The 18956-nt window shown below is 41.5% G+C and overlaps 1 protein-coding gene across 1 annotated transcript in view; it reads right to left on the bottom strand.

Annotated features, from left to right (window-relative positions):
* The window catches only part of DPP6 (dipeptidyl peptidase like 6), a 737488-nt gene that overhangs the window by 357084 nt on the left and 361448 nt on the right, over positions 1–18956 (bottom strand). The window contains exon 2 of the mRNA XM_034639891.1: positions 16120–16234. Within this exon, the coding sequence (XP_034495782.1) occupies positions 16120–16234 (115 nt within the window). The remainder of the gene's footprint in view (positions 1–16119; positions 16235–18956) is intronic.

Genomic DNA, 18956 nt, shown 5'->3' with positions numbered 1-18956 from the left:
CAGACTCCACGCTGAGCATGGAACCTAATGTAGGGCTTGATCTCACGACCCTGAGATCGTGACCTGAGCTGAAATCAAGAGTTGGACCCTCAACTGACTGCATCACCCAAGAGCACAGAAACTGTCTATTTTTCTTTTCTTTTTTTTTTTTTTGGATGAGTACCTCATTCATTCATGTATTTATTTACCCAAAAAACAATTTTGAGCATCTGCTGTTGGGTAGGGCTCTTCTCAAGGCACAAGATAGCATAATGTTGGTTAGAGATATATATTCTATAGTCATTCAAGATAAGAGATTATTTGGAAAATGTTGATTTAAGAAGAGATTTAGAAAAAAAAAAGGATTCAGCTTCTCAAAGGGGAGATAAAAGTGGTCTACATATTTGCTTTCCTGTACGGTTTCCATCGGCCACAGATGGCTATTGATCACTTGAAATGTGATTAGTCTGAAATGAGATGTGCTGTAAGTATAAAATACACATCAGATTTTATAGACTCAGTGTGAAAAAGAAATGTAAAATATCTCATTAATTTTTTCATAATGTACTATTTTAGATATATTTGATTAGATAGATTATTACAATTAATTTTACCTGTTTCTTTTTACTTTTTTAATGTGTAGAATTCCGACACCAATTTCAGTGTGGGTGGTTTCTCCACACCACCAGACAATTCTCTGACACCATCTGGGTGTTCCACATATTTAACTCAGTTCTGACACTGTCTGCCTAGAAATAGCACCAGATCCCCCAGGTCAAGGGCTCAGTCCCACATGACTGCCCCCACTTCAGATGCCCATCCTAAGTCTAGCTGGTCACCTGTGCTTCTCACTGACTGGCTGTAGATAGGAGGGTCCCACCATTCCCTCCTTGGATGTGATTAATTTTCTAGAGTGGCTCACTGAACTCAGAGAAACATTTTGCTTACAAGATTGCCAGTGGTTTTTGTTTTTTTTTTTAAAGATTTTATTTATTTGAGAGGGGGAGTTCAGGCAGGGGGAATGGCAGGCAGAGGGAGAGGGAGAAGGAGACTCCCCACTGAGCAGGGAGTCCAACGTCTGAACCATTAATTTGTGAGTTCCAATGATACAGCTTTTGCTTCACATCAAATCACTGCCGCTTGTGCCTTTACTGAGGAACCCAACACGGACAGCCAGTTAGTCCAAGGAAACAACTGTGAAAACACAGGAAGACTCTCCCTTCACTCTGCCAGCATGTTAATGGAGAGAGTGCTCCATGCAGATGCTGGAATCAAGATTTCCAACACAAAGACCTTTTTTTTTTTTTAAATAGAAGTACAATCAGTGCTATCTATTGTAGATGATACTCATAATTCCTTGGTAGATTCTTATCATAATGAAAGAATAAATTTAGTCATGCTTTACTATCAACAACTTAGGAACATGAAATTTAAACTGGTTAACGTGCCTACAGGTCGTAAAATGGAGCACACCCAGAGTCTTACTACAGCTCATTCAGGTGACCTTAGATGAAGATATTTGGGACTTTTGAGCTGATGAGATTTTGAACTCTGAGTTAATGCTGCAATAGCTTGGGACTTTTGGGGACCTTAGGATGGAGAGAATGTACTTTTATGTGGGATGCATGTGAATCTTTAAGGGTTAGGGGTCAGACTGTGTAGGTAAAATAATCCCCCCCAAAGGGGTCCATGAAGACAGGTATCATGGGCTGAGTTGCACCCCTCTTCCATTCATATGCTGAAGTCCTAACCCCCAATGTGACTATATTTGGAGATAGAGCCCTACAGGAGGTAATTAAAGTTAGATGGGATCATAAAGGTGGGGCTCTACTCCAACAGAACCAGTGACCTTGTAAGGAAAGAGAAGACACACTCTCTCTCTATGCACGCAGACAAAAAAGCAATGTGAGACACAGCGAGAAGAGGCCGCCTGCAAGCCAGAAAGAGAGGGCTCACTAGAAACCAGCCCTGCTGGTGTTTGATCTTGGGCTTAAAGCCTCGAGAACAATGAGAAAATAAATTTCTGTTGTTTAAGCCACTCAGGTGTGTGCTGTTTTATCATGTCAGCCTGAGTCCACTAATACATCTGGTGTTTTCGAAATTCCATTTTCCAACTTATTGTTGCTAGTCCATAAAACAGAGTATCTGTATATAGATCTCATATTCTGCAACCTTTCTAAACTTATAGCACATTCTACATAGGCATTCATTTTGTCCTCAATAAGGACAGTGTTATTTGTTCACTTCACATAGAAATAATCCATTAGAATTGCTAAGAAAACTGGTTTGTATAAGAAAGTCAAGGTCCAAGTAGCAATAAGCTGAATCGTAGCTACTAATGGATTTGAAGAAATGAGAGTCCACTTGGCCTGAATGCCTCAAGACAAATGGTGAATGTTTTAAATGAGTTCTCCATTTTTAAATCAACTTGTTATTATTTGGTAGAGGTTTCATTAAAGTGAGAAAAGAGGCTGCAAATATTATCCAAAGCTGCGAGGAAGAACGGGGGGGTGTGTGCCGGGCCTGCTGGGGAGGTGGTTCCCCAGATTAGCCAGCGGGGTCTAGACATAGCACTTAAGGCCGGAGCACCAAGAAATATATACAGCAAGACATTCTCGTTTAAAGTTATGAAAGCAATCTATAAAGGACTTAAAAATAACTTCCAAGGCTTCAGAAGAGAGTGAAGAAAGGAAGTGGAATATAAGCGAGCAGCATTCTTCACTTTGATAGGACTTTTCTGTGAATATTGATAGATAAGCATAATACTAAGAATCATAGGAATAAACACCAGAAAAACTAACATCAGCATCAGTGAAATGTAATGAATGATACCTAGACACTGGTAGTAGAATTGATAGTGTATAAAAAAAAGTACTATTATTATTTTGATTTTGGTTGTTCATTTAATAGCTTTTTCACTATTTTTTTTCTGGTTATACATACTACCTGGGAAATCATTCATAAAGTCATATTCTGATCCTAGCACATACTCACGCCTGAGTCTAGTGTCTGAGCTGGAATGTGTCTTCCGGACGCACCAACACCACGGTCACCTAATTTAACCTTCCCAGCTGACAGCACAGTTTGTTACGTCGACGAAGGCGTGCGGTGCTCCCAACAGAGAAATCGTGGCTGCTGGGGGTGGCTCGTTAATCCCCAAGGGCCCACATCCTGGTAGCAAATATCGTACGCACATTTTAAGGGAAATTTAGTTTCAGGGATCATCATGTGCCATGTAAAGTGTACATTTTTTAACTTGAATTTTATTGGTCTTGGTAATTGATCTGTACTTAATTTGGTTCTTTCTGTTAATTTTATATGAATTGTAAGAGGAGCTTATATCTGTTTCACGCATGTAAGTAAAATCATAAAAATAAATTAAGTCAAGGCAGGGGATTCATCCTGTCGCTTCCTCTCAACATTTTAAAACCACCAACAGCTCTCTCAATTCTGAATACGTGGCAGTTTCTTCTCTGCGGCAGAGATGATGAAGAATCAGATTCTGAATGAGAGGAGTCCTCCAGGGAGGTGGGGGCTGGCATGGCCTGTCCTGGGAGCGGTGGCCGGCCCCCGCGTGCCCAGCACACCTCTTTCTAGCTCTCAGCCTCCACGGCGCCTGCCTGGGAGGTACGGCCCCTGCAAGACTGGCAGAGGCATTTGTTTCCCTCTGTCCTACTGTCCCGTGGGGCTGCTGCACCAGATCACAGATCACCGCAAATGTGGCTCCGAACAGCTGACGTAGGAGCCCAGGGGAGCGGCTCTTCTTTGCCTTGTCTCCTGGCGGCATCACGACGCTCTCTGCCTCCCGGGTCACGTCGCCTTCTCCCCTCTGTGTCAGATCTCCCTCTGCCTCCTTCTTACAAAGATCCACGTGGTTGCACTTAGAACCCACGGATAATGCAGGAAAACCCCCATCTCAGGTACTGAACGTAACCATCTCTGCAACAGCCCCTTCTTGCCATGTAAGGTGACATTCCCCAGTGACATTCCCAGGCGATGGTCCCAGGTTCCAGGGATTAGAACATGGAACTTTTGGGGAGCCATTCTGTCACTCAGCAGACCCTTCAAGACCTTTTCTCCATTTCCCACTAACCCACTACTTTAGAAGCCTTCCTCTGAAAACACAATAATCATACATTTACTGAAATTTTTGAAAAAAAAGTATCTGGATAAGGATGAAGCAAGGGAGAAAAAGACTGATAAATCCGAGGTTCTGTAAGTTATCTCTTGGCCCAACTTCCTGCTCATTTTCATACCTCACCTAAAATTGCACGGAGTTAATTTAGAAATAATCCGGCATTTGAGGAATAGGCTAAAGCCAGCTGGGGAAGTGCGCATATATGCTGGTTTTGCTGAAGTGGTAAACAGCTGCTCCAGCAGGGCTCAAGGTAAGAGTTCTGCCTCGGAGAGAAGGGGGACCATGGCAGCCTGGCACTGAATCCCCCTTGGTGCTCTGACCTGCCTACGTCATTGTGGGCGACTTCTCTCCACTTCTCTGATTTTATTGTATCATCTCTGTGCCTGACCCAGACCCACTACCTTGACTTAAGGCTCCTCAGTGGCCGCCTCTGGTTCCTGATGGCCAGTGTCTTCCCTAAAGTAGCAACTACTAGACTGGCCCGCGCCTAGTGACAGATGGTCCTGAAGGCTCCCCAAAGTCACCTGAAATTTATCAAGAGGCTTCATCCAAACCAGGCAACAGACTGAAGAAAACCAGAGTGCCGGGCTGAGATTTATCCATCTCGTGGTTTATGTACAACTATGCCTTTAAAATAGGATGCAAAATGCAGCAATGCCTTGAAAATTACCCTTTAATGGATAAATATGTTGGCACATTTGCCTTCGCTTAGGTTCCTAATGCAAGCGTGAATAAAACCTACTGCCATCCTTCAGATAAACGGCTCTTTAGTGTAAGAATTCAATAAATAAGCCAGATGCACCTCACAATCCTAGAACTAATGATGGAAAGTCAAAGCACAGACGGTTAAGATTCTCCTAGGGACCCACTTCGCAGGACTTTGGAAGTTTGCAACTAACTCTAAGGTTAGCGGCAGTGTAAATTAATTCTTCCTCTTATGAGACTCTGTCAGAACTCCCTCTCTCCAGATATGTTTCAGTTTAAGGAATGGTGCAAATTCACTGTTCACGTTCAAGGCACGTAGACTGCACTCATAAACGATTTCACAGACCAAAGGGTCTTATGGTGGCAGATGGGAAGCTGCCTCCTGAGAGCCACTGTACTCTCCCAAGTCCGCAGACCCTTAGAAACGCTCACTTTCTTAACTCCCCTGCCAGCTAAGGGGCGCCATATAATATAGTTGTGGCAAGTAAGCTGTCTCCTGGTTGGCTTCAGAAAAAAGACAAGTTCCATGATTTTCCCTTCCTTCCGGTGAAGGTAGGACATGTGATGTGTGAAGCCAGGGCAGCCACTTTGCCAGCATGCTGACGAGAGCCGCAGAGATCTCTGAGCCACTGAACCACCCTGGGCCCGGCCATGTCTGGACTTCTCCTTTTATTTCTTTCTTACTTTTTTGTTTTTTTAAAGGCGGGGGAGGGGCAGAGAGAGAAGGAAAGAGAGAATCTTTTTTTTTTTTTAAGATTTTTAAAAATTTATTTGAGAGACAGAGAGAGAGGGAGAGTAGAGGTAGGAACAAAGGGAGAGAGAGAGAGAGAGAGAATCCGTAAGCAGACTCCCCACTGAGCACAAAGCCCGACGTGGGCTCTCACAACCCTGAGATCATGACCTGAGCAGAAATCAAGAGTGGGCCACTTAACCGACTGAGCCACCCCTGCGTCCCTGGACTTCTCCTTTTATGAAACAATAGAACACTTACGGTTTGAATTATTTTAGTTAAGGATTCTGTTGGGGACAAGAGTAGTCTGATATTGTAACATCTGGGTTTTGGATAAATGCACAAGCTGGTCCCCAACATGGCCCATGGGCAGGCTGGCCAGGTATGTGAGTTTCCGGAAGTGAATCCAAATGCAAACAAGGACATGTATGCCCTCTTCCAATGATAAGACGACTTACAATTTTATCAGATTCTAAAAACAGTCACAACTTATAAATTGTCACAAACGACAGGAACCCTTAAAGGACCATGTCAAATCCAGCACCTGCATTCCCCATTCTCCTGATCTGTCACCCCATCCCTCCAGCCTTAAACTTCTGACACTCATTCTGTCCCTCCATGGCTTCCTGGCCATGCATCCTCTGTCCAGCAAGGGCTCCAGGCTTATGATGGCTTGTGGTGACCTTCCCTCTTGGATTTCCTTCATCTCTCCTGCATCTGTCTTTCAAATTCCTCATCTTCCATAAAACCTTCCACCAATGCTTCCTGTCCTCCCCGATCTCACCCATATTCTGGACTGTCGTCATGACTATTGTCTGCACTGTCCCTTTATATAAAGCTCTTAGTTTCACTCAGCATTAACAAATTAACTTAATCAGAAACAACAATGACGTGAGTAGCAGCATCAACAACAGCAACAACAAGTATCTTTTTCATGACCAGAGTGGACACTAGTCACCCAATTGGCCAGCTAGCAGGTGGTAAGAACAAAGGAATCTAGAAACACAACCACAGATGCCCAAGTGCACGTGAATAATACCAGAGACCAATCAAGTAACTCATGTGTCCTGCGATAGGACACTTGGTCACAGTCATACACAACTGATGAGATCGGATTTGGGGGATGCATTTGATATAGGAAAGAGAAGAGAGAAAATGCCTGGAAGACGTGGCCAAATCACCTATTTCTACAAGAAACCATAAAACAGTAAGGTGTATGTTACGTTATGATATACACACAAGTTATTAAATTACTGTTAAGCTACTTTTCAATTGTCATAGAGATCATGCATAGAGTATAAAGAGGCTAAAAATTGGGCATCAATATAACTTAAAATACTGTAATAAATCTCACAAACATTATATTGAGCAAAAGAACCAGTTGTAAAAGAGTGCAGTACTACACGATTATATTAATACCATAAGTGCAAAAAGTATAAAAGCAAGTTACACTATTCTGTGATGTTAGAAATTAGGTGGCCTTTGGGAGGATTAGTGATGAGAAAGCATGGGATGGGGCTTCCGGGATGCTGGTCAAATTCCATGTTTTGATCAGGGTACTGGCTATGGAGCCCGTTCAGTTTGAAAATTCATTAAACAATATAACATTACCTATGTATTTTAAATAAATGTTTAAAAATCAATTGTTCTAGAATTTTTATTTTTATTTATTTATTTTTAAATTTTTTAAAAATTTATTTGACAGAGATAGAGACAGCCAGCGAGAGAGGGAACACAAGCAGGGGGAGTGGGAGAGGAAGAAAGCAGGCTCATAGCGGAGGAGCCTGATGTGGGGCTCGATCCCAGAACGCTGGGATCACGCCCTGAGCTGAAGGCAGATGCTTAACTGCTGTGCCACCCAGGCGCCCCTCTAGAATTTTTAAAAGATGAGCTTCAAACAATGAGACATCATTACACGCTTATTAGAATGGCCAAAACCCAGAGCACTGCCAACACCAAATGCTGGCGAGATGGGGAGCCATGGGAGCCCTCGTTCATTGCTGGCAGGGGTGCAGAATGGTGCAGCCGATTTGCAAGACAGTTTGGAAGTTTCTTACAAAACAAAATACACTTGTAGCATGTATTTCAGTAATCACACTCTTTGGTATTTACCCAAAGAAGTTGAAAATTATGTCTGTATAAACCTGCACGTGAATGTTTATAGCAGCTTTGCTCATAGTTGCCAACGCTGGGAAGCAACCAGAATGTCCTTGAGTGGGTGAGTGGGTGAACAGCTAAACAAACTGTGGTCCATCCAGACAATGGAATATTACTCTGCACTAAAAAGAAATGAGCTGTCAAGCCATGAAAAGGCATGGAAGAACCCTAAAAGCCTATTGCTTACGTGAAAGAAGGCGCCATACTGTATGCTCCCAACTGTTTGACGTTCTGGAAAAGGCACGACTGCAGAGACAGTAAAAACATTGCTTCCAGGGGTTATGGGGGAGAGAGGGATGAACAGACAGACCACAGAGGGCTCTTAGGGAAGCAAACTCTTCTGTAGGATACTGTAATGGCGGATGCATGCCATCACACATTTGTCCAAGCCCATGGCATGCACAGCACCAAGAGTGCACCTTTTAAAAAAAAAGATTTGTGTATTTTAGAGAGAGAGTGAGAGTGAGGGAAGGCCGGGGGAAGGGGGGAAGAGAGACTTAAGCAGACTCCACGCTGAGCATGGAGCCTGACACAGGGCTCGATCCCACGACCCTGAGATTAAGACCTGAGCCGAAACCAAGAATCAGATGCTTAACTGACTGAGCCACACAGGCACCCACCAAGAATGCACCTTAATGTAAACTATGAAATCTGAGTGATAATGATGGGTCAGTGAAGATTCATCCATTGTAGAAATGTGCCACTCTGGTGGGGATCGATAACAGAGGAGGCTCTGTGTGCCTGGGGGCAGAGGGTGTCTGGGAAAACAGTCCCTGCCTCTCAGTTTTGTTGTGAATCCAAAACTGCCCTAAAAAAGTAGTCTGTTAAAAAAAAACCCATGAGATTTTATTACAGAACTTCCTTTGTTAACTAGCAGTCGCACCTCTGAAGGGGAGGGATTCTCTCAAATGTAATTTTAACAGAGTTTTTTTCCACAAACCCATTTCATCTTATTTTGACTCTGGTGTATATTCAGAACACTTGATTAAGTGTCTGACTTGCTCGTACCTACTCTCTCCTATAGGAGAATCCAATTTATGCGCCGTGATGGCCAATTTGCTAGATTTCACTCCTTCTCAGTAAAGCCTATCGGGTCCAATTGAAAATTAAAAAAAGATAAGCTGAGAGTTAGCAAAGCAGTTCCAGACATTGGACCTAAACCAGTGATGAAATTTCAACTCCATAAAAATAATCTCTATGCTCTGCTCCCACCCCAAACACTCATGAGTCTTATATTCTGATGACTTCTGCATGGCCTCAACCCAAAGTCTACTGTCACTGTGACTTTCAAACCTCCAAGGCCTTTCAGTTACATGCCACCTCCAAGAGTTCTAGTGTTTTCCATCGGAAACTGTTGTCCATCTTCTCTTATGTGAAAATCCATAAGGTCAACTGTCAGGGCTGTTCTAATGCAAATGTGATTCTGCTGGATTTTTCAGCGCCTTTGACATTGATTGTGGCATTGGAGAATGTCAGAGTCCTTTTCATCCGAATGCAAGAACTGTCGCTACCCAAAAAGGCATACACTGTGTGTGACCTAGAGCAGGCACATATTTAATATCTGAAAATAAAAAAAGGTAACTTTGAGTCTATTACGCCAAAGAGAAATTTAGAAAAGAGCACAGACTAGCAAGGGAGAAATGAATGACAAAATTGAAAAGGACACATTCTTATTTGGCTAGTCCCTTTGGAAGTAAGATTGCCTTAAACACTTTTAATTTGATCTTTAAAACATAAACTGTGTATAACTGATGGTAATTAGACGGTGCTACAGAACAAGGTACCTGTCATTTAGAATGATTACCATGGGCCCCTTCAAGATCCAGGGTACCAACAGGACCTCCATGTGGTTCTTCCTACCAAGCCGGAGAGGGGACCCACGTAAACAAGGGAACATTTCTACCAAAAGGCTGAACCCAGTTGAGTTCAGAATGGATTTTCTGGGCAAGTAAAAAGCAAGTACTGTGATTTGAGTTTAAACAAACCAGAATATAAGTCTAGAAACAGGCGGTCCTTGAAAAAGATTATTTTATTTAAAGTACCTACTACTTATCAAAGTCAATACCCAAAGAACAAAGAATCCAATTAAGAAGTGGGCAGAAGATATGAACAGGCATTTCTCCAAAGAAAACGTACACATGGCCAACAGACACATGAAAAAATGCTCAGCATCACTTGGCATCGGGGAAACACAAATCAAAACTATAGTGAGATACCACCTCACACCAGTCAGAATGGCTAAAATTAACAAGTCAGGAAATGCCACATGCTGGCGAGGGTGTGAAGAAAAGGGGAGCCCTCTTACACTGTTGGTGGGAACGCAAACTGGTGCAGCCACTCTGGAAATCAGTGTGGCGGTTCCTCAAAAAGTTAAGAATAGAGCTACCGTATGACCCAGCAATTGTACTACTGGGTATTTACCCCAAAGATACAAATGTAGTGATTCAAAGAGGCACGTGTACCCCAATGTTTATAGCAGCAATGTCCACAATAGCCAAACTATGGAAAGAGCCTAGATGTCCATTGACAGATGACTGGCTAAAGAAGATGTGGTCCATATATACTATGGAATACTACTCAGCCATAAAAAAACCCTGAAATCTTTCCATTTGCAAAGACGTGAATGGAACTAGAGGGTATTGTGCCAAGTGAAACATGTTAGTCAGAGAAAGACAAATACCACATGATCTCACTCATATGTGGAATTTAAGAAACAAAACAGAGGATCATAGAGGAAGAAAGGAAAAAAATAAAATGAGATGAAATCAGAGAGGGAGACAAACCATAAGAGACTCTTAATCATAGAAAACAAACTGAGGGTTGCAGAAGGGGAGGTGGGCAGGGGTAAGGGGTAACTGGGTGATGGGCATTCAGAAGGGCACATGTTGGAATGAGCACTGGGTGTTATATGCAACTGATGAATCACAGACCTGTACCTCTGAAACAAATGATACATCATTATATGTTAATTAACTGAATTTAAGTTTTTAAAAATGTACCTACTACAATTTCTAAATAAGTCTATCAAAAAGGAGGCAAGGCTGGGTGGGAACACACCCAGAACGGCACGAAAATTTGCTGGGTGTTATCATCACTAGGACTCTTCTCTCCTCCAGGCTGCATTTGGTCCCTCACCCAGTGGAAGCCACCGCCGCCCTTCGCTGTGCTCACAGCCTTAGGTCGGTGAGTCAGTGATGGGCACCACTCAGCAAGCCTTCCCCAAGCCCTGCCTAAGGCCTCCCTTTTGCTTCTGCTTTCTGATCACACATCTGCGAAATTCTCCTCATGCATGTTCCCTGCGTCTCTTTCAAGTGATGCTAAGCTCTCAGGAAGAGCATTTGTGTCTCCTTCTCTCAGTTTTCACCCAACACTGAGCTCAATGCTCTCAGCCCCCAAGAGGGGTGCAGTAATGTTTGACCAACGAATGCGTCCTACTGGTTGAGGCGAGGATGCCCTGCAGGTTCGTGAATTTGAGAAAGCTCTGGAGCAGGGTCAGGTGGGGCCGTTTGACATTCTCTTCCGCCTGACCGAATTTTGATTGCCAAACAGAAGCCAGCGCTGCACCCAGGACGGTGGCCGCAGAAAGCCCGTGATGGGGGGACGGCGGTACCCTTGCTTCTGCGCGGGCAAGGCTGATCGTCCTAACCCAGGGACACGCACTCCCTGAGCAGCACAACCTGCAAAACGAAATACCAGCTACGGAAGCCCGGCAGAGCCCAAGGGTGAGGCATGGCTCAGCCACATTTTGATTTTAACAGAAGAATAAAAGAAATTCTGCTCTTCAAAGCCTTTTCTGGAATTCAGGGATTCACTCCAGCCCCATCTCCAGCAGATGCCTGCTGCCCATTGCTGTTGCCCCTGACAACGGGCCGCCAGCATTCCAAGAGGTATCGGTGACGATGGCCAGCATCGTTAGGGTTAGGGTTAGGGAAGGCCAGCTCTCTGCGTGGTGTTGCACAGGCAGGAGGAGGGAAGGCTTCCAGACTGGTTGGGAATTTATCCAGTCAGGACATTTACCACCTGGCCTCGCTGCTGGACCGCTGGGGAGAAAGGAGCTCCAGGGCCGTGCCCTTTCATTTCACTTTGAAGTGAGGACCGCAGGAGCCCTAGGACTCTGGGCGACATCAACACTCCTGTGTGCCGTGGGAGGGCGGCAGCAACTGCAAAGTACTTAAAACACTGGCTTCTAAGTCCCCAGTCCAGTGCCGGACAACCACAGAATCAACTGTTCAATAATCATTTTCTCAGATAAAGCACAGTTCTGTTCAAGGAAAAGCAAAGGTAGGAACATGCACTCCATGAATCCTGAGATAGACCTGATTTCCTCCACGTTAATTAAAAGTATGTGGTTGCTGAGATCGCCAGCTAAGGGGAATCATCGTCAGTCAATCACAATAGAACAAGTATTTGTCTTTACTAACCCTCCCCCTACTCAGATTTCAATGGCTAAGTCCATTTTTTCCCGCTCAATCAGATGCACTGTATTGAATCCCAGGTCCAGGTGCCCCAGGCGACTCTGGGGTGCTCATAAAGCTTGCTCAAGGAGAGAGCAACGTTCTCTTTTTCATGATTGCTACTGAAACCTCTTCAACGTTAAGCAAGTGTTTATGGTACAGATTACCCGTGTTTTTTTTTAATGTTCCCACCATCATATGAACTAACAGCTCGAGTGAGATGGAATTCATTTACTGTGAAGTTCCACTTTTTAATATGTGTGATTCAGGAGTTCTTGGTGTATTAACAGAGTTGTGAATCCATCACCACTACCAAATTCCAGAATATTTTCATCACTCCCAAAAGATACCTTACTTGGATGCATCCATGTAGGCTTATCAGTTGCAGCAAATGTACCATCCGGTGGGGATGCGGATAACCAGAGAGGCTGTGTGTTGTGTGGGGACAGACAGTATATGGGATACCTCTGTGACTTCCTCTTAATTTTTCTGTGAATCTAAAACTTCTCCAAAAATATAATGTCATTAAAAAAACAAAAAAGAAAAGAAGACTCTGGGAAACAAGCTGAGGGCTTCAGAGGGGAGGGGGTGGGGGAATGGGATAGACTGGTGATGGGTAGTAAGGAGGGCACGTATTACATGGTGCATTGGGTGTTATATGCAAATAATGACTCATGGAACTTTACATCAAAAACTAAGGATTTACTGTATGGTGGCTAACATAACATAATAAAAAATTATTATTAAAAAAAAGAAAGAAAGAAAAGAGATCTCATTAGCAGTTACTTCTTACTGTCCCCACCTCCAGTGCCTGGCAACCACTAATGGACCTCTATCTCTATGGATTTGCCCATTCTGGGATCATACAATATATGGCCTTTTGGGTCTAACTTCCTTCACTTAGCATAATGTCTTCAAGTTTTATCCATGTTGTCATATACATCAGAGATCCATTCTTTAGTATAGCTGAATAATATTCCACTGTATGGATATACCACTTTGTTTATCTATTCACTAGGTGAAGGACACTGGGTTGTTTCTTCCTTTTTGGCTCTTAAGAATAACGGTGCTATGGACATCCATAGGCAAGTTTCTGTATGAACATATGTTTTCAGTTTTCTTGGGTATATATACCTGGGAATGGAATTACTCGGTCATATGCTAACACTATGCTTACTTTTTGAGGAACTACTGAACAGTTTTCCACAGAATCTATACAATTTTACATTCCTACTAATAATGTTTGAAGTTTCCCATTTTTCCACATCCTTACCAATACCTGTTATTTTCCTTTTTTTTTTAATAGCCATCCTAGTGGATATGAAGTGGTGTACTGTATGATTTGCATTTCCTTGATGACTAATGTTGTTGGGCATCTTTTTAAATGCTTATTGGCCATTTCTATTTCTTTGGATAAATGTTTTTGAAATCCTTTGGTTGTTTTTAATTAAATTATTTCTCTGTTTTGATTTATAATAATTCTTTATACAATCTGGACATTAGACCTTTACTGAACATATATCTTGTAAATATTTTCTCACATTCTACGGGTTGTCTTTTGACTTTCTTGATAGTGCCCACTGATGCACAAACATTTTTAAGTTCGATGAAGTCCAATTTATCTATTTTTTCTTTGGTTCCTTATGCTTCTGGTGTCATATCCAAGAAACTGTTGCATAACTCAAGATCATAAATATATGCCCCTATGTTTTCTTCAAGAATTTTATAGTTTCAGTTCTTTTATTAGGTTGTTGATCAACATTGAGTTGATTTTTGTGTATGGTGTGAGGTAGGGCTCCAACTTTGCTCTTTTGCCTGTGTATATTCAGTTGGGCAACCACTATTTGTTGAAAAGGCTATTCTTTCTCCATCAAAAGATCTTGGCACCTTTGTCAAAAATCAATTGGCCATAAACACATGAGTTTATTTTTGAGCCCTCAGTTCTATTCCATTAATCTATATGTCCATACTTACGCTAGTACCATCATTACTGTAGCTTTAGAGTAAGTTTTAAAATCAGGAAGTATAAATACTTAAACTGTTCTTTTTCAAGGCTGTTTTGGCTATTCTGAGTCCCTTGTATTTTCATCTGAATTTTAGAATCGGTTTGTCTATTTCTCCAATAAAGGCAATTGGGATTTTTATAAAGATTAGTTTGAATCTGTAAATGTATTTAGGAAGTATTGCTGTATTACCAATATTAGATCTTTCAATCCATAAACACAGAGTATCTTTTCATTTACTTAGGTCTTCTTTAATTTCTTTCAATTATGTTTTATGATTTTTCAGTGTACAAAACTGTACCTCTTCTGTTAAATTATTCCTAAGTACTTTGTTCTTTTCAAAACTATAGTGGGCAGAATCATTTTCTTAATTTAATTTTTAGATTGTTCATTGCTAATGTATGGGAATACAAATGATTTTTGTATATTGATCTTGTATTATCCAGCCTTGCTACATTTGTGTGTGTGTGTGTGCGTGCATGTGTGTGCGTGCGTGTGTGTGCATATTCCTTCAGATTTTCTATATACAAGTTCATGTCATCTATGAATAGAGATCGTTTACTTCTTTCCTATCTGCATTTTTTCCCCCTTGCATTGCCTTGGTTAGAATATCTAATAGAATGTTAAATAGAAATGGGAAGACTTGAGCATCCTTGTCTGTTCCTAATCTTAGAGAAATGCTTTCAATCTTTCACCATTAAGTATGATATTAGCTGTGGATTTTTCATACATGCTCTTTATCAGGTTGAGGAAGTTTCTACTAGCTTATTGAGTGTTTTGTTATGAAAAGATTTTGAACTTTGCAAATGTCTGCTCTGTGGGTTCCTTCCCTCCCTTTATTCTATTAATATGTATGTATTACATTGATTTTTATACATTAAATCAAATTTTTTTCCTGGGATAAATCACATTTTGTTAAGGTGTATAATCCTTTTTATACATTGCTGGATTCAGTTTGCTAGTATTTTGTTCAGATTTTTACATCTATATTCATAAGGGATATTGGTTATAGTTTTCATTTCTTGTGATACCTTTATTTGGTTTTGGTTTCAGGGTATAGATTACTCTTTTTGTCATTGAAATTCTGGAATCATTTAAATGTACATCATCATTTACTTGCACTTTTTGTAAAAATGTGAAATTTATTTCTTTATTTACTTATTTAACTTACACATTTCAACATATCTACTTATTTTTCCATCTTAAGGCCTAATACCTGTGCAGTCTATTTACTGAGGGTTAGAACTAATTGTTTACATAATTAGGAACCTAACATGACAATGAGAATGTGGCCACAGTGGTTTCCTATAACTGACATGTGGTTATCTTACAGGAAAAGTCTTCCTTCTCTCCGTATACTCCATCACAGCCTGCTTCGCATCTCATCTTCTTCCAGAACTTCTTCACGAAGGACCTCTCTCTCCTCCAAGGTCCCGTAGCAGTATTTTTGAAACATTCAATGGTGCAGGTGTATACACATTTTGCTGTAGGTTTTTGCTAAAATTTTTTGTATGTTTTTCTTCCTTGTGAGATTTCTGACTCTTTCTTATACTTTTGTTATTTTATCAAGTACCTCTGTTCTTAGTTCACACTCAATGTATGTTGTTTTAATAATTTTAAAAATTCACCTTTGATATACTAGCTATGAATTCCATGAGATCCATATAACTTCATATTTATAATGCCATTGTCTTTAAGCTCATCAAGCATGAATAAGTAATTATGAATTTTAATATATGCCAAGCATTTCTACCTAGTCAACAATTACATGAACACATTCAAAGCATACAAAATGGATTTTTATTGAAACATATTAATCATTTAACAATATGACATGGTGAGAATTAGAACCTGGGAAAAATAAATCATGTTACTTAGGAAAAAATTTGCAAGGCACAACTAGGCACCCCCTCCCTTACAGTGCCTTGCTTTTCCAAGTATAAATATAAGTACCTGGTGTCAGCAGTATGACCGAGGTGACAATCAAGGAGCAGATGACCAGAATCACAAGGAGTGCAATCGCTATTCCCTTCCAGTTTCTTTGGGGAGGGTTACTCCCCACCAGCTCCTAAAAACAACAACAGGAAAGAGAAACCCAATGAGTGAAGTAAGGAAATAAAATAAACCAAACAAATGCATTCCATTTGAATCAAGAACCAAGACACAAAAGAGTGAAGGAGCCATATTCTCATTCTTAAAGCTCTGAGCAGCTCTTTTCTCTGCCTTCTGCCTCCTGCTCTCGTCCCTGTACTGCAGCAAAACCTGATCTCGAGAACGAATGTGATAGTATATTATGTTGACAGCTTTGCTGAGAACTGACTCTCTCTCCACTCGGGACACTGGGTTCTCCAGCACAAGGCAACCGTGGCATTTCTCTTCATGACAGCCAACCTCCTCACCCCACTGAGTCAAACCCAAGTATGATGAGTATTGCCAGCTCCAAGTCTTCACTCATCTTCCTTCTCATTCACATCTACACCGTTAACTTCTATTTCAGGGTACCAGATTCAAACATTCATTTAGCACATCCTGCATACCTAGCGTAATTAACCTCGACCCACTGCTCACGATCTCGAGCCCATTCTTCCTTCTGTAGATCCTCATACAAGGCTTCAAGATTCCCCGGGTCTCTTCACTGGGTGATTCACTTAGACCTATTCTAGATTTTAGTCCCTCCAGGGAGCCATGTTTGCATTGTTGCAGGGGTTAGGGTGGGAGGAAGAACCTGGAGACGTGGCTAAAGTGTGCTAAAGGTTGGATGAATCTAGGAAATTAATCAGGCATATTGGCTGCTGAAACCAACTTTCGATTCCTTTCAAATCAGGGTGCTTATATAATTTACATTCCAAGCTGGGATCTTTTGAGAGACAAGGGGTTAATTAATAAACATAATAGTTTATATTGATAGAAATTATCATTAATTATACGAGAGCAACTGGCACTCCCCAGGGCAAATAAAGACATATGGTCACACTGCAAATGGTCCGCTGCTCCTTCTGCCTGTACACAGATCACAAAACATTCTCTCTTATAGTGTCCATAATTACAACTCATATCAACTCCAAGTCAAGATGAAGTAGAATAGAGGTGGCCTCAAAAAGTAGATGATGCAGGGGCGCCTGGGTGGCACAGCGGTTAAGCGTCTGCCTTCAGCTCAGGGCGTGATCCCGGTGTTATGGGATCGAGCCCCACATCAGGCTCCTCTGCTATGAGCCTGCTTCTTCCTCTCCCACTCCCCCTGCTTGTGTTCCCTCTCTCGCTGGCTGTCTCTATCTCTGTCAAATAAATAAAATCTTAAAAAAAAAAATAGATGATGCAATGCCCAAATACAGCTTCGTCCAAAACTCAAAGTTCATTAGAATGTAGCAATTTCCTGCAATTCAAAATCAAGGTAATATTAAATGGAGGACAGCAAATAATTAACAACTGACAGGCAAATATTCAATATTGGCTATCTAGGTTATCAAATTAAGAAAAATTCTGAGGGCCACTATGGTCTTAGCAAGAAAGGATTTTATAGTTATGTTTAGAAATTTCTACCAATCTTCTTATTTGCTATCCAGAATTTACCTATTAAGAAGTGGGTTTTTAGCACTAAAAAATGACAAAAATTTATACTGAGTTGATCTCATTTCTGAATGGAAGAGTTTCCAACACAAGAAAATTACCGGCCAATAACAAGGAGAAGTAATCGGATTTTGCTGATTCAGCAGCTTTTCACTTTGCCCAAGTTTATGAAGAAAATTTGAAAATTCACCAAATTTGTGAATAGCATAAATCTTGAGGCAGTACTATTCATATGAACAATGTACTGCACATAATGTCTTGCAGACCATAGTGCACACTGTTTTCTTTCTCTTTCTTTTTCTTTCTTTCTTTCTTTCTTTCTTTCTTTCTTTCTTTCTTTCTCTCTCTCTCTGACTGTGAGTGCATGAGGGGGGGAGAGGCAGAGGAAGAGGGAGAGAATCCTAAGTAGGCCCCACGCCCAGTGTGGAGCCCTACGTGACGCAGGGCTCAATCTTACAACCCTGAGGTCATGACCTAAGCTGAAATCAAGAATCAGAGGCTTAATCGACTGAGCCACCTGGCACTCCCCTAGTGGACATTTCTTTAACACTGCTCGTATTAAATTCCAGGGTAACAATCAAACCAGAGTATTTTAATAGTCAAGACCAAATTTCATTCAAGATTCAGAATAATAAAATTAATGTTATTGTCTTCATCAGCTCAAACAATTGATATCTTTTGAATCTTGTTAGTAATAATCTAGAGTTCTAAAATCTGTTCTAAACACATCTATTAAATACACTGGTCAAAGTTTATATGCATGAAGAAGCCTAAGACTTTTTCTTTGTGTCAGTTTCTTGATGAGCTAATAATGTCGGCGATTTACTTCCAGAAGTGTATTTGAACCCCATGTTGCAGTGACATAGGTCCTTCTGAGCCTCAATGGGCCCCTCACCAGCCCAACACCACAATGGGATGGCCAGGTCTAGGCTAGATGGTGTCAGAGTGTCTGCCAAGATGACCAGAAGATGGAGATGTTTGCAAAACATGTCACGTGAAGGAAGAGTTCAGCCTCAAAAGCCAAACACTTAGAGTCTTCATCCACTTGAACTATCACATGGAAGAGAGAGGAGACTTATTCTGTACAGCTCCACAAGGTAGAACTGCATTTCAGTACAACTCTAAAATTCCCAACCATTAGTACCGCCTCACAATAGAACGAGCTGCTTAGCCAGGAAGTGCACAGGATGGCGAACACCTGGTGGGGGTCCTGGAGGTCCAAT

The sequence above is a fragment of the Ailuropoda melanoleuca genome, chromosome 1 (assembly GCF_002007445.2).
Source record: "Ailuropoda melanoleuca isolate Jingjing chromosome 1, ASM200744v2, whole genome shotgun sequence".
Lineage (NCBI taxonomy): Eukaryota > Metazoa > Chordata > Mammalia > Carnivora > Ursidae > Ailuropoda > Ailuropoda melanoleuca.
Note: the sequence above shows the minus strand (reverse complement) of the source record. Positions and strands in the feature narration are given on the sequence as shown.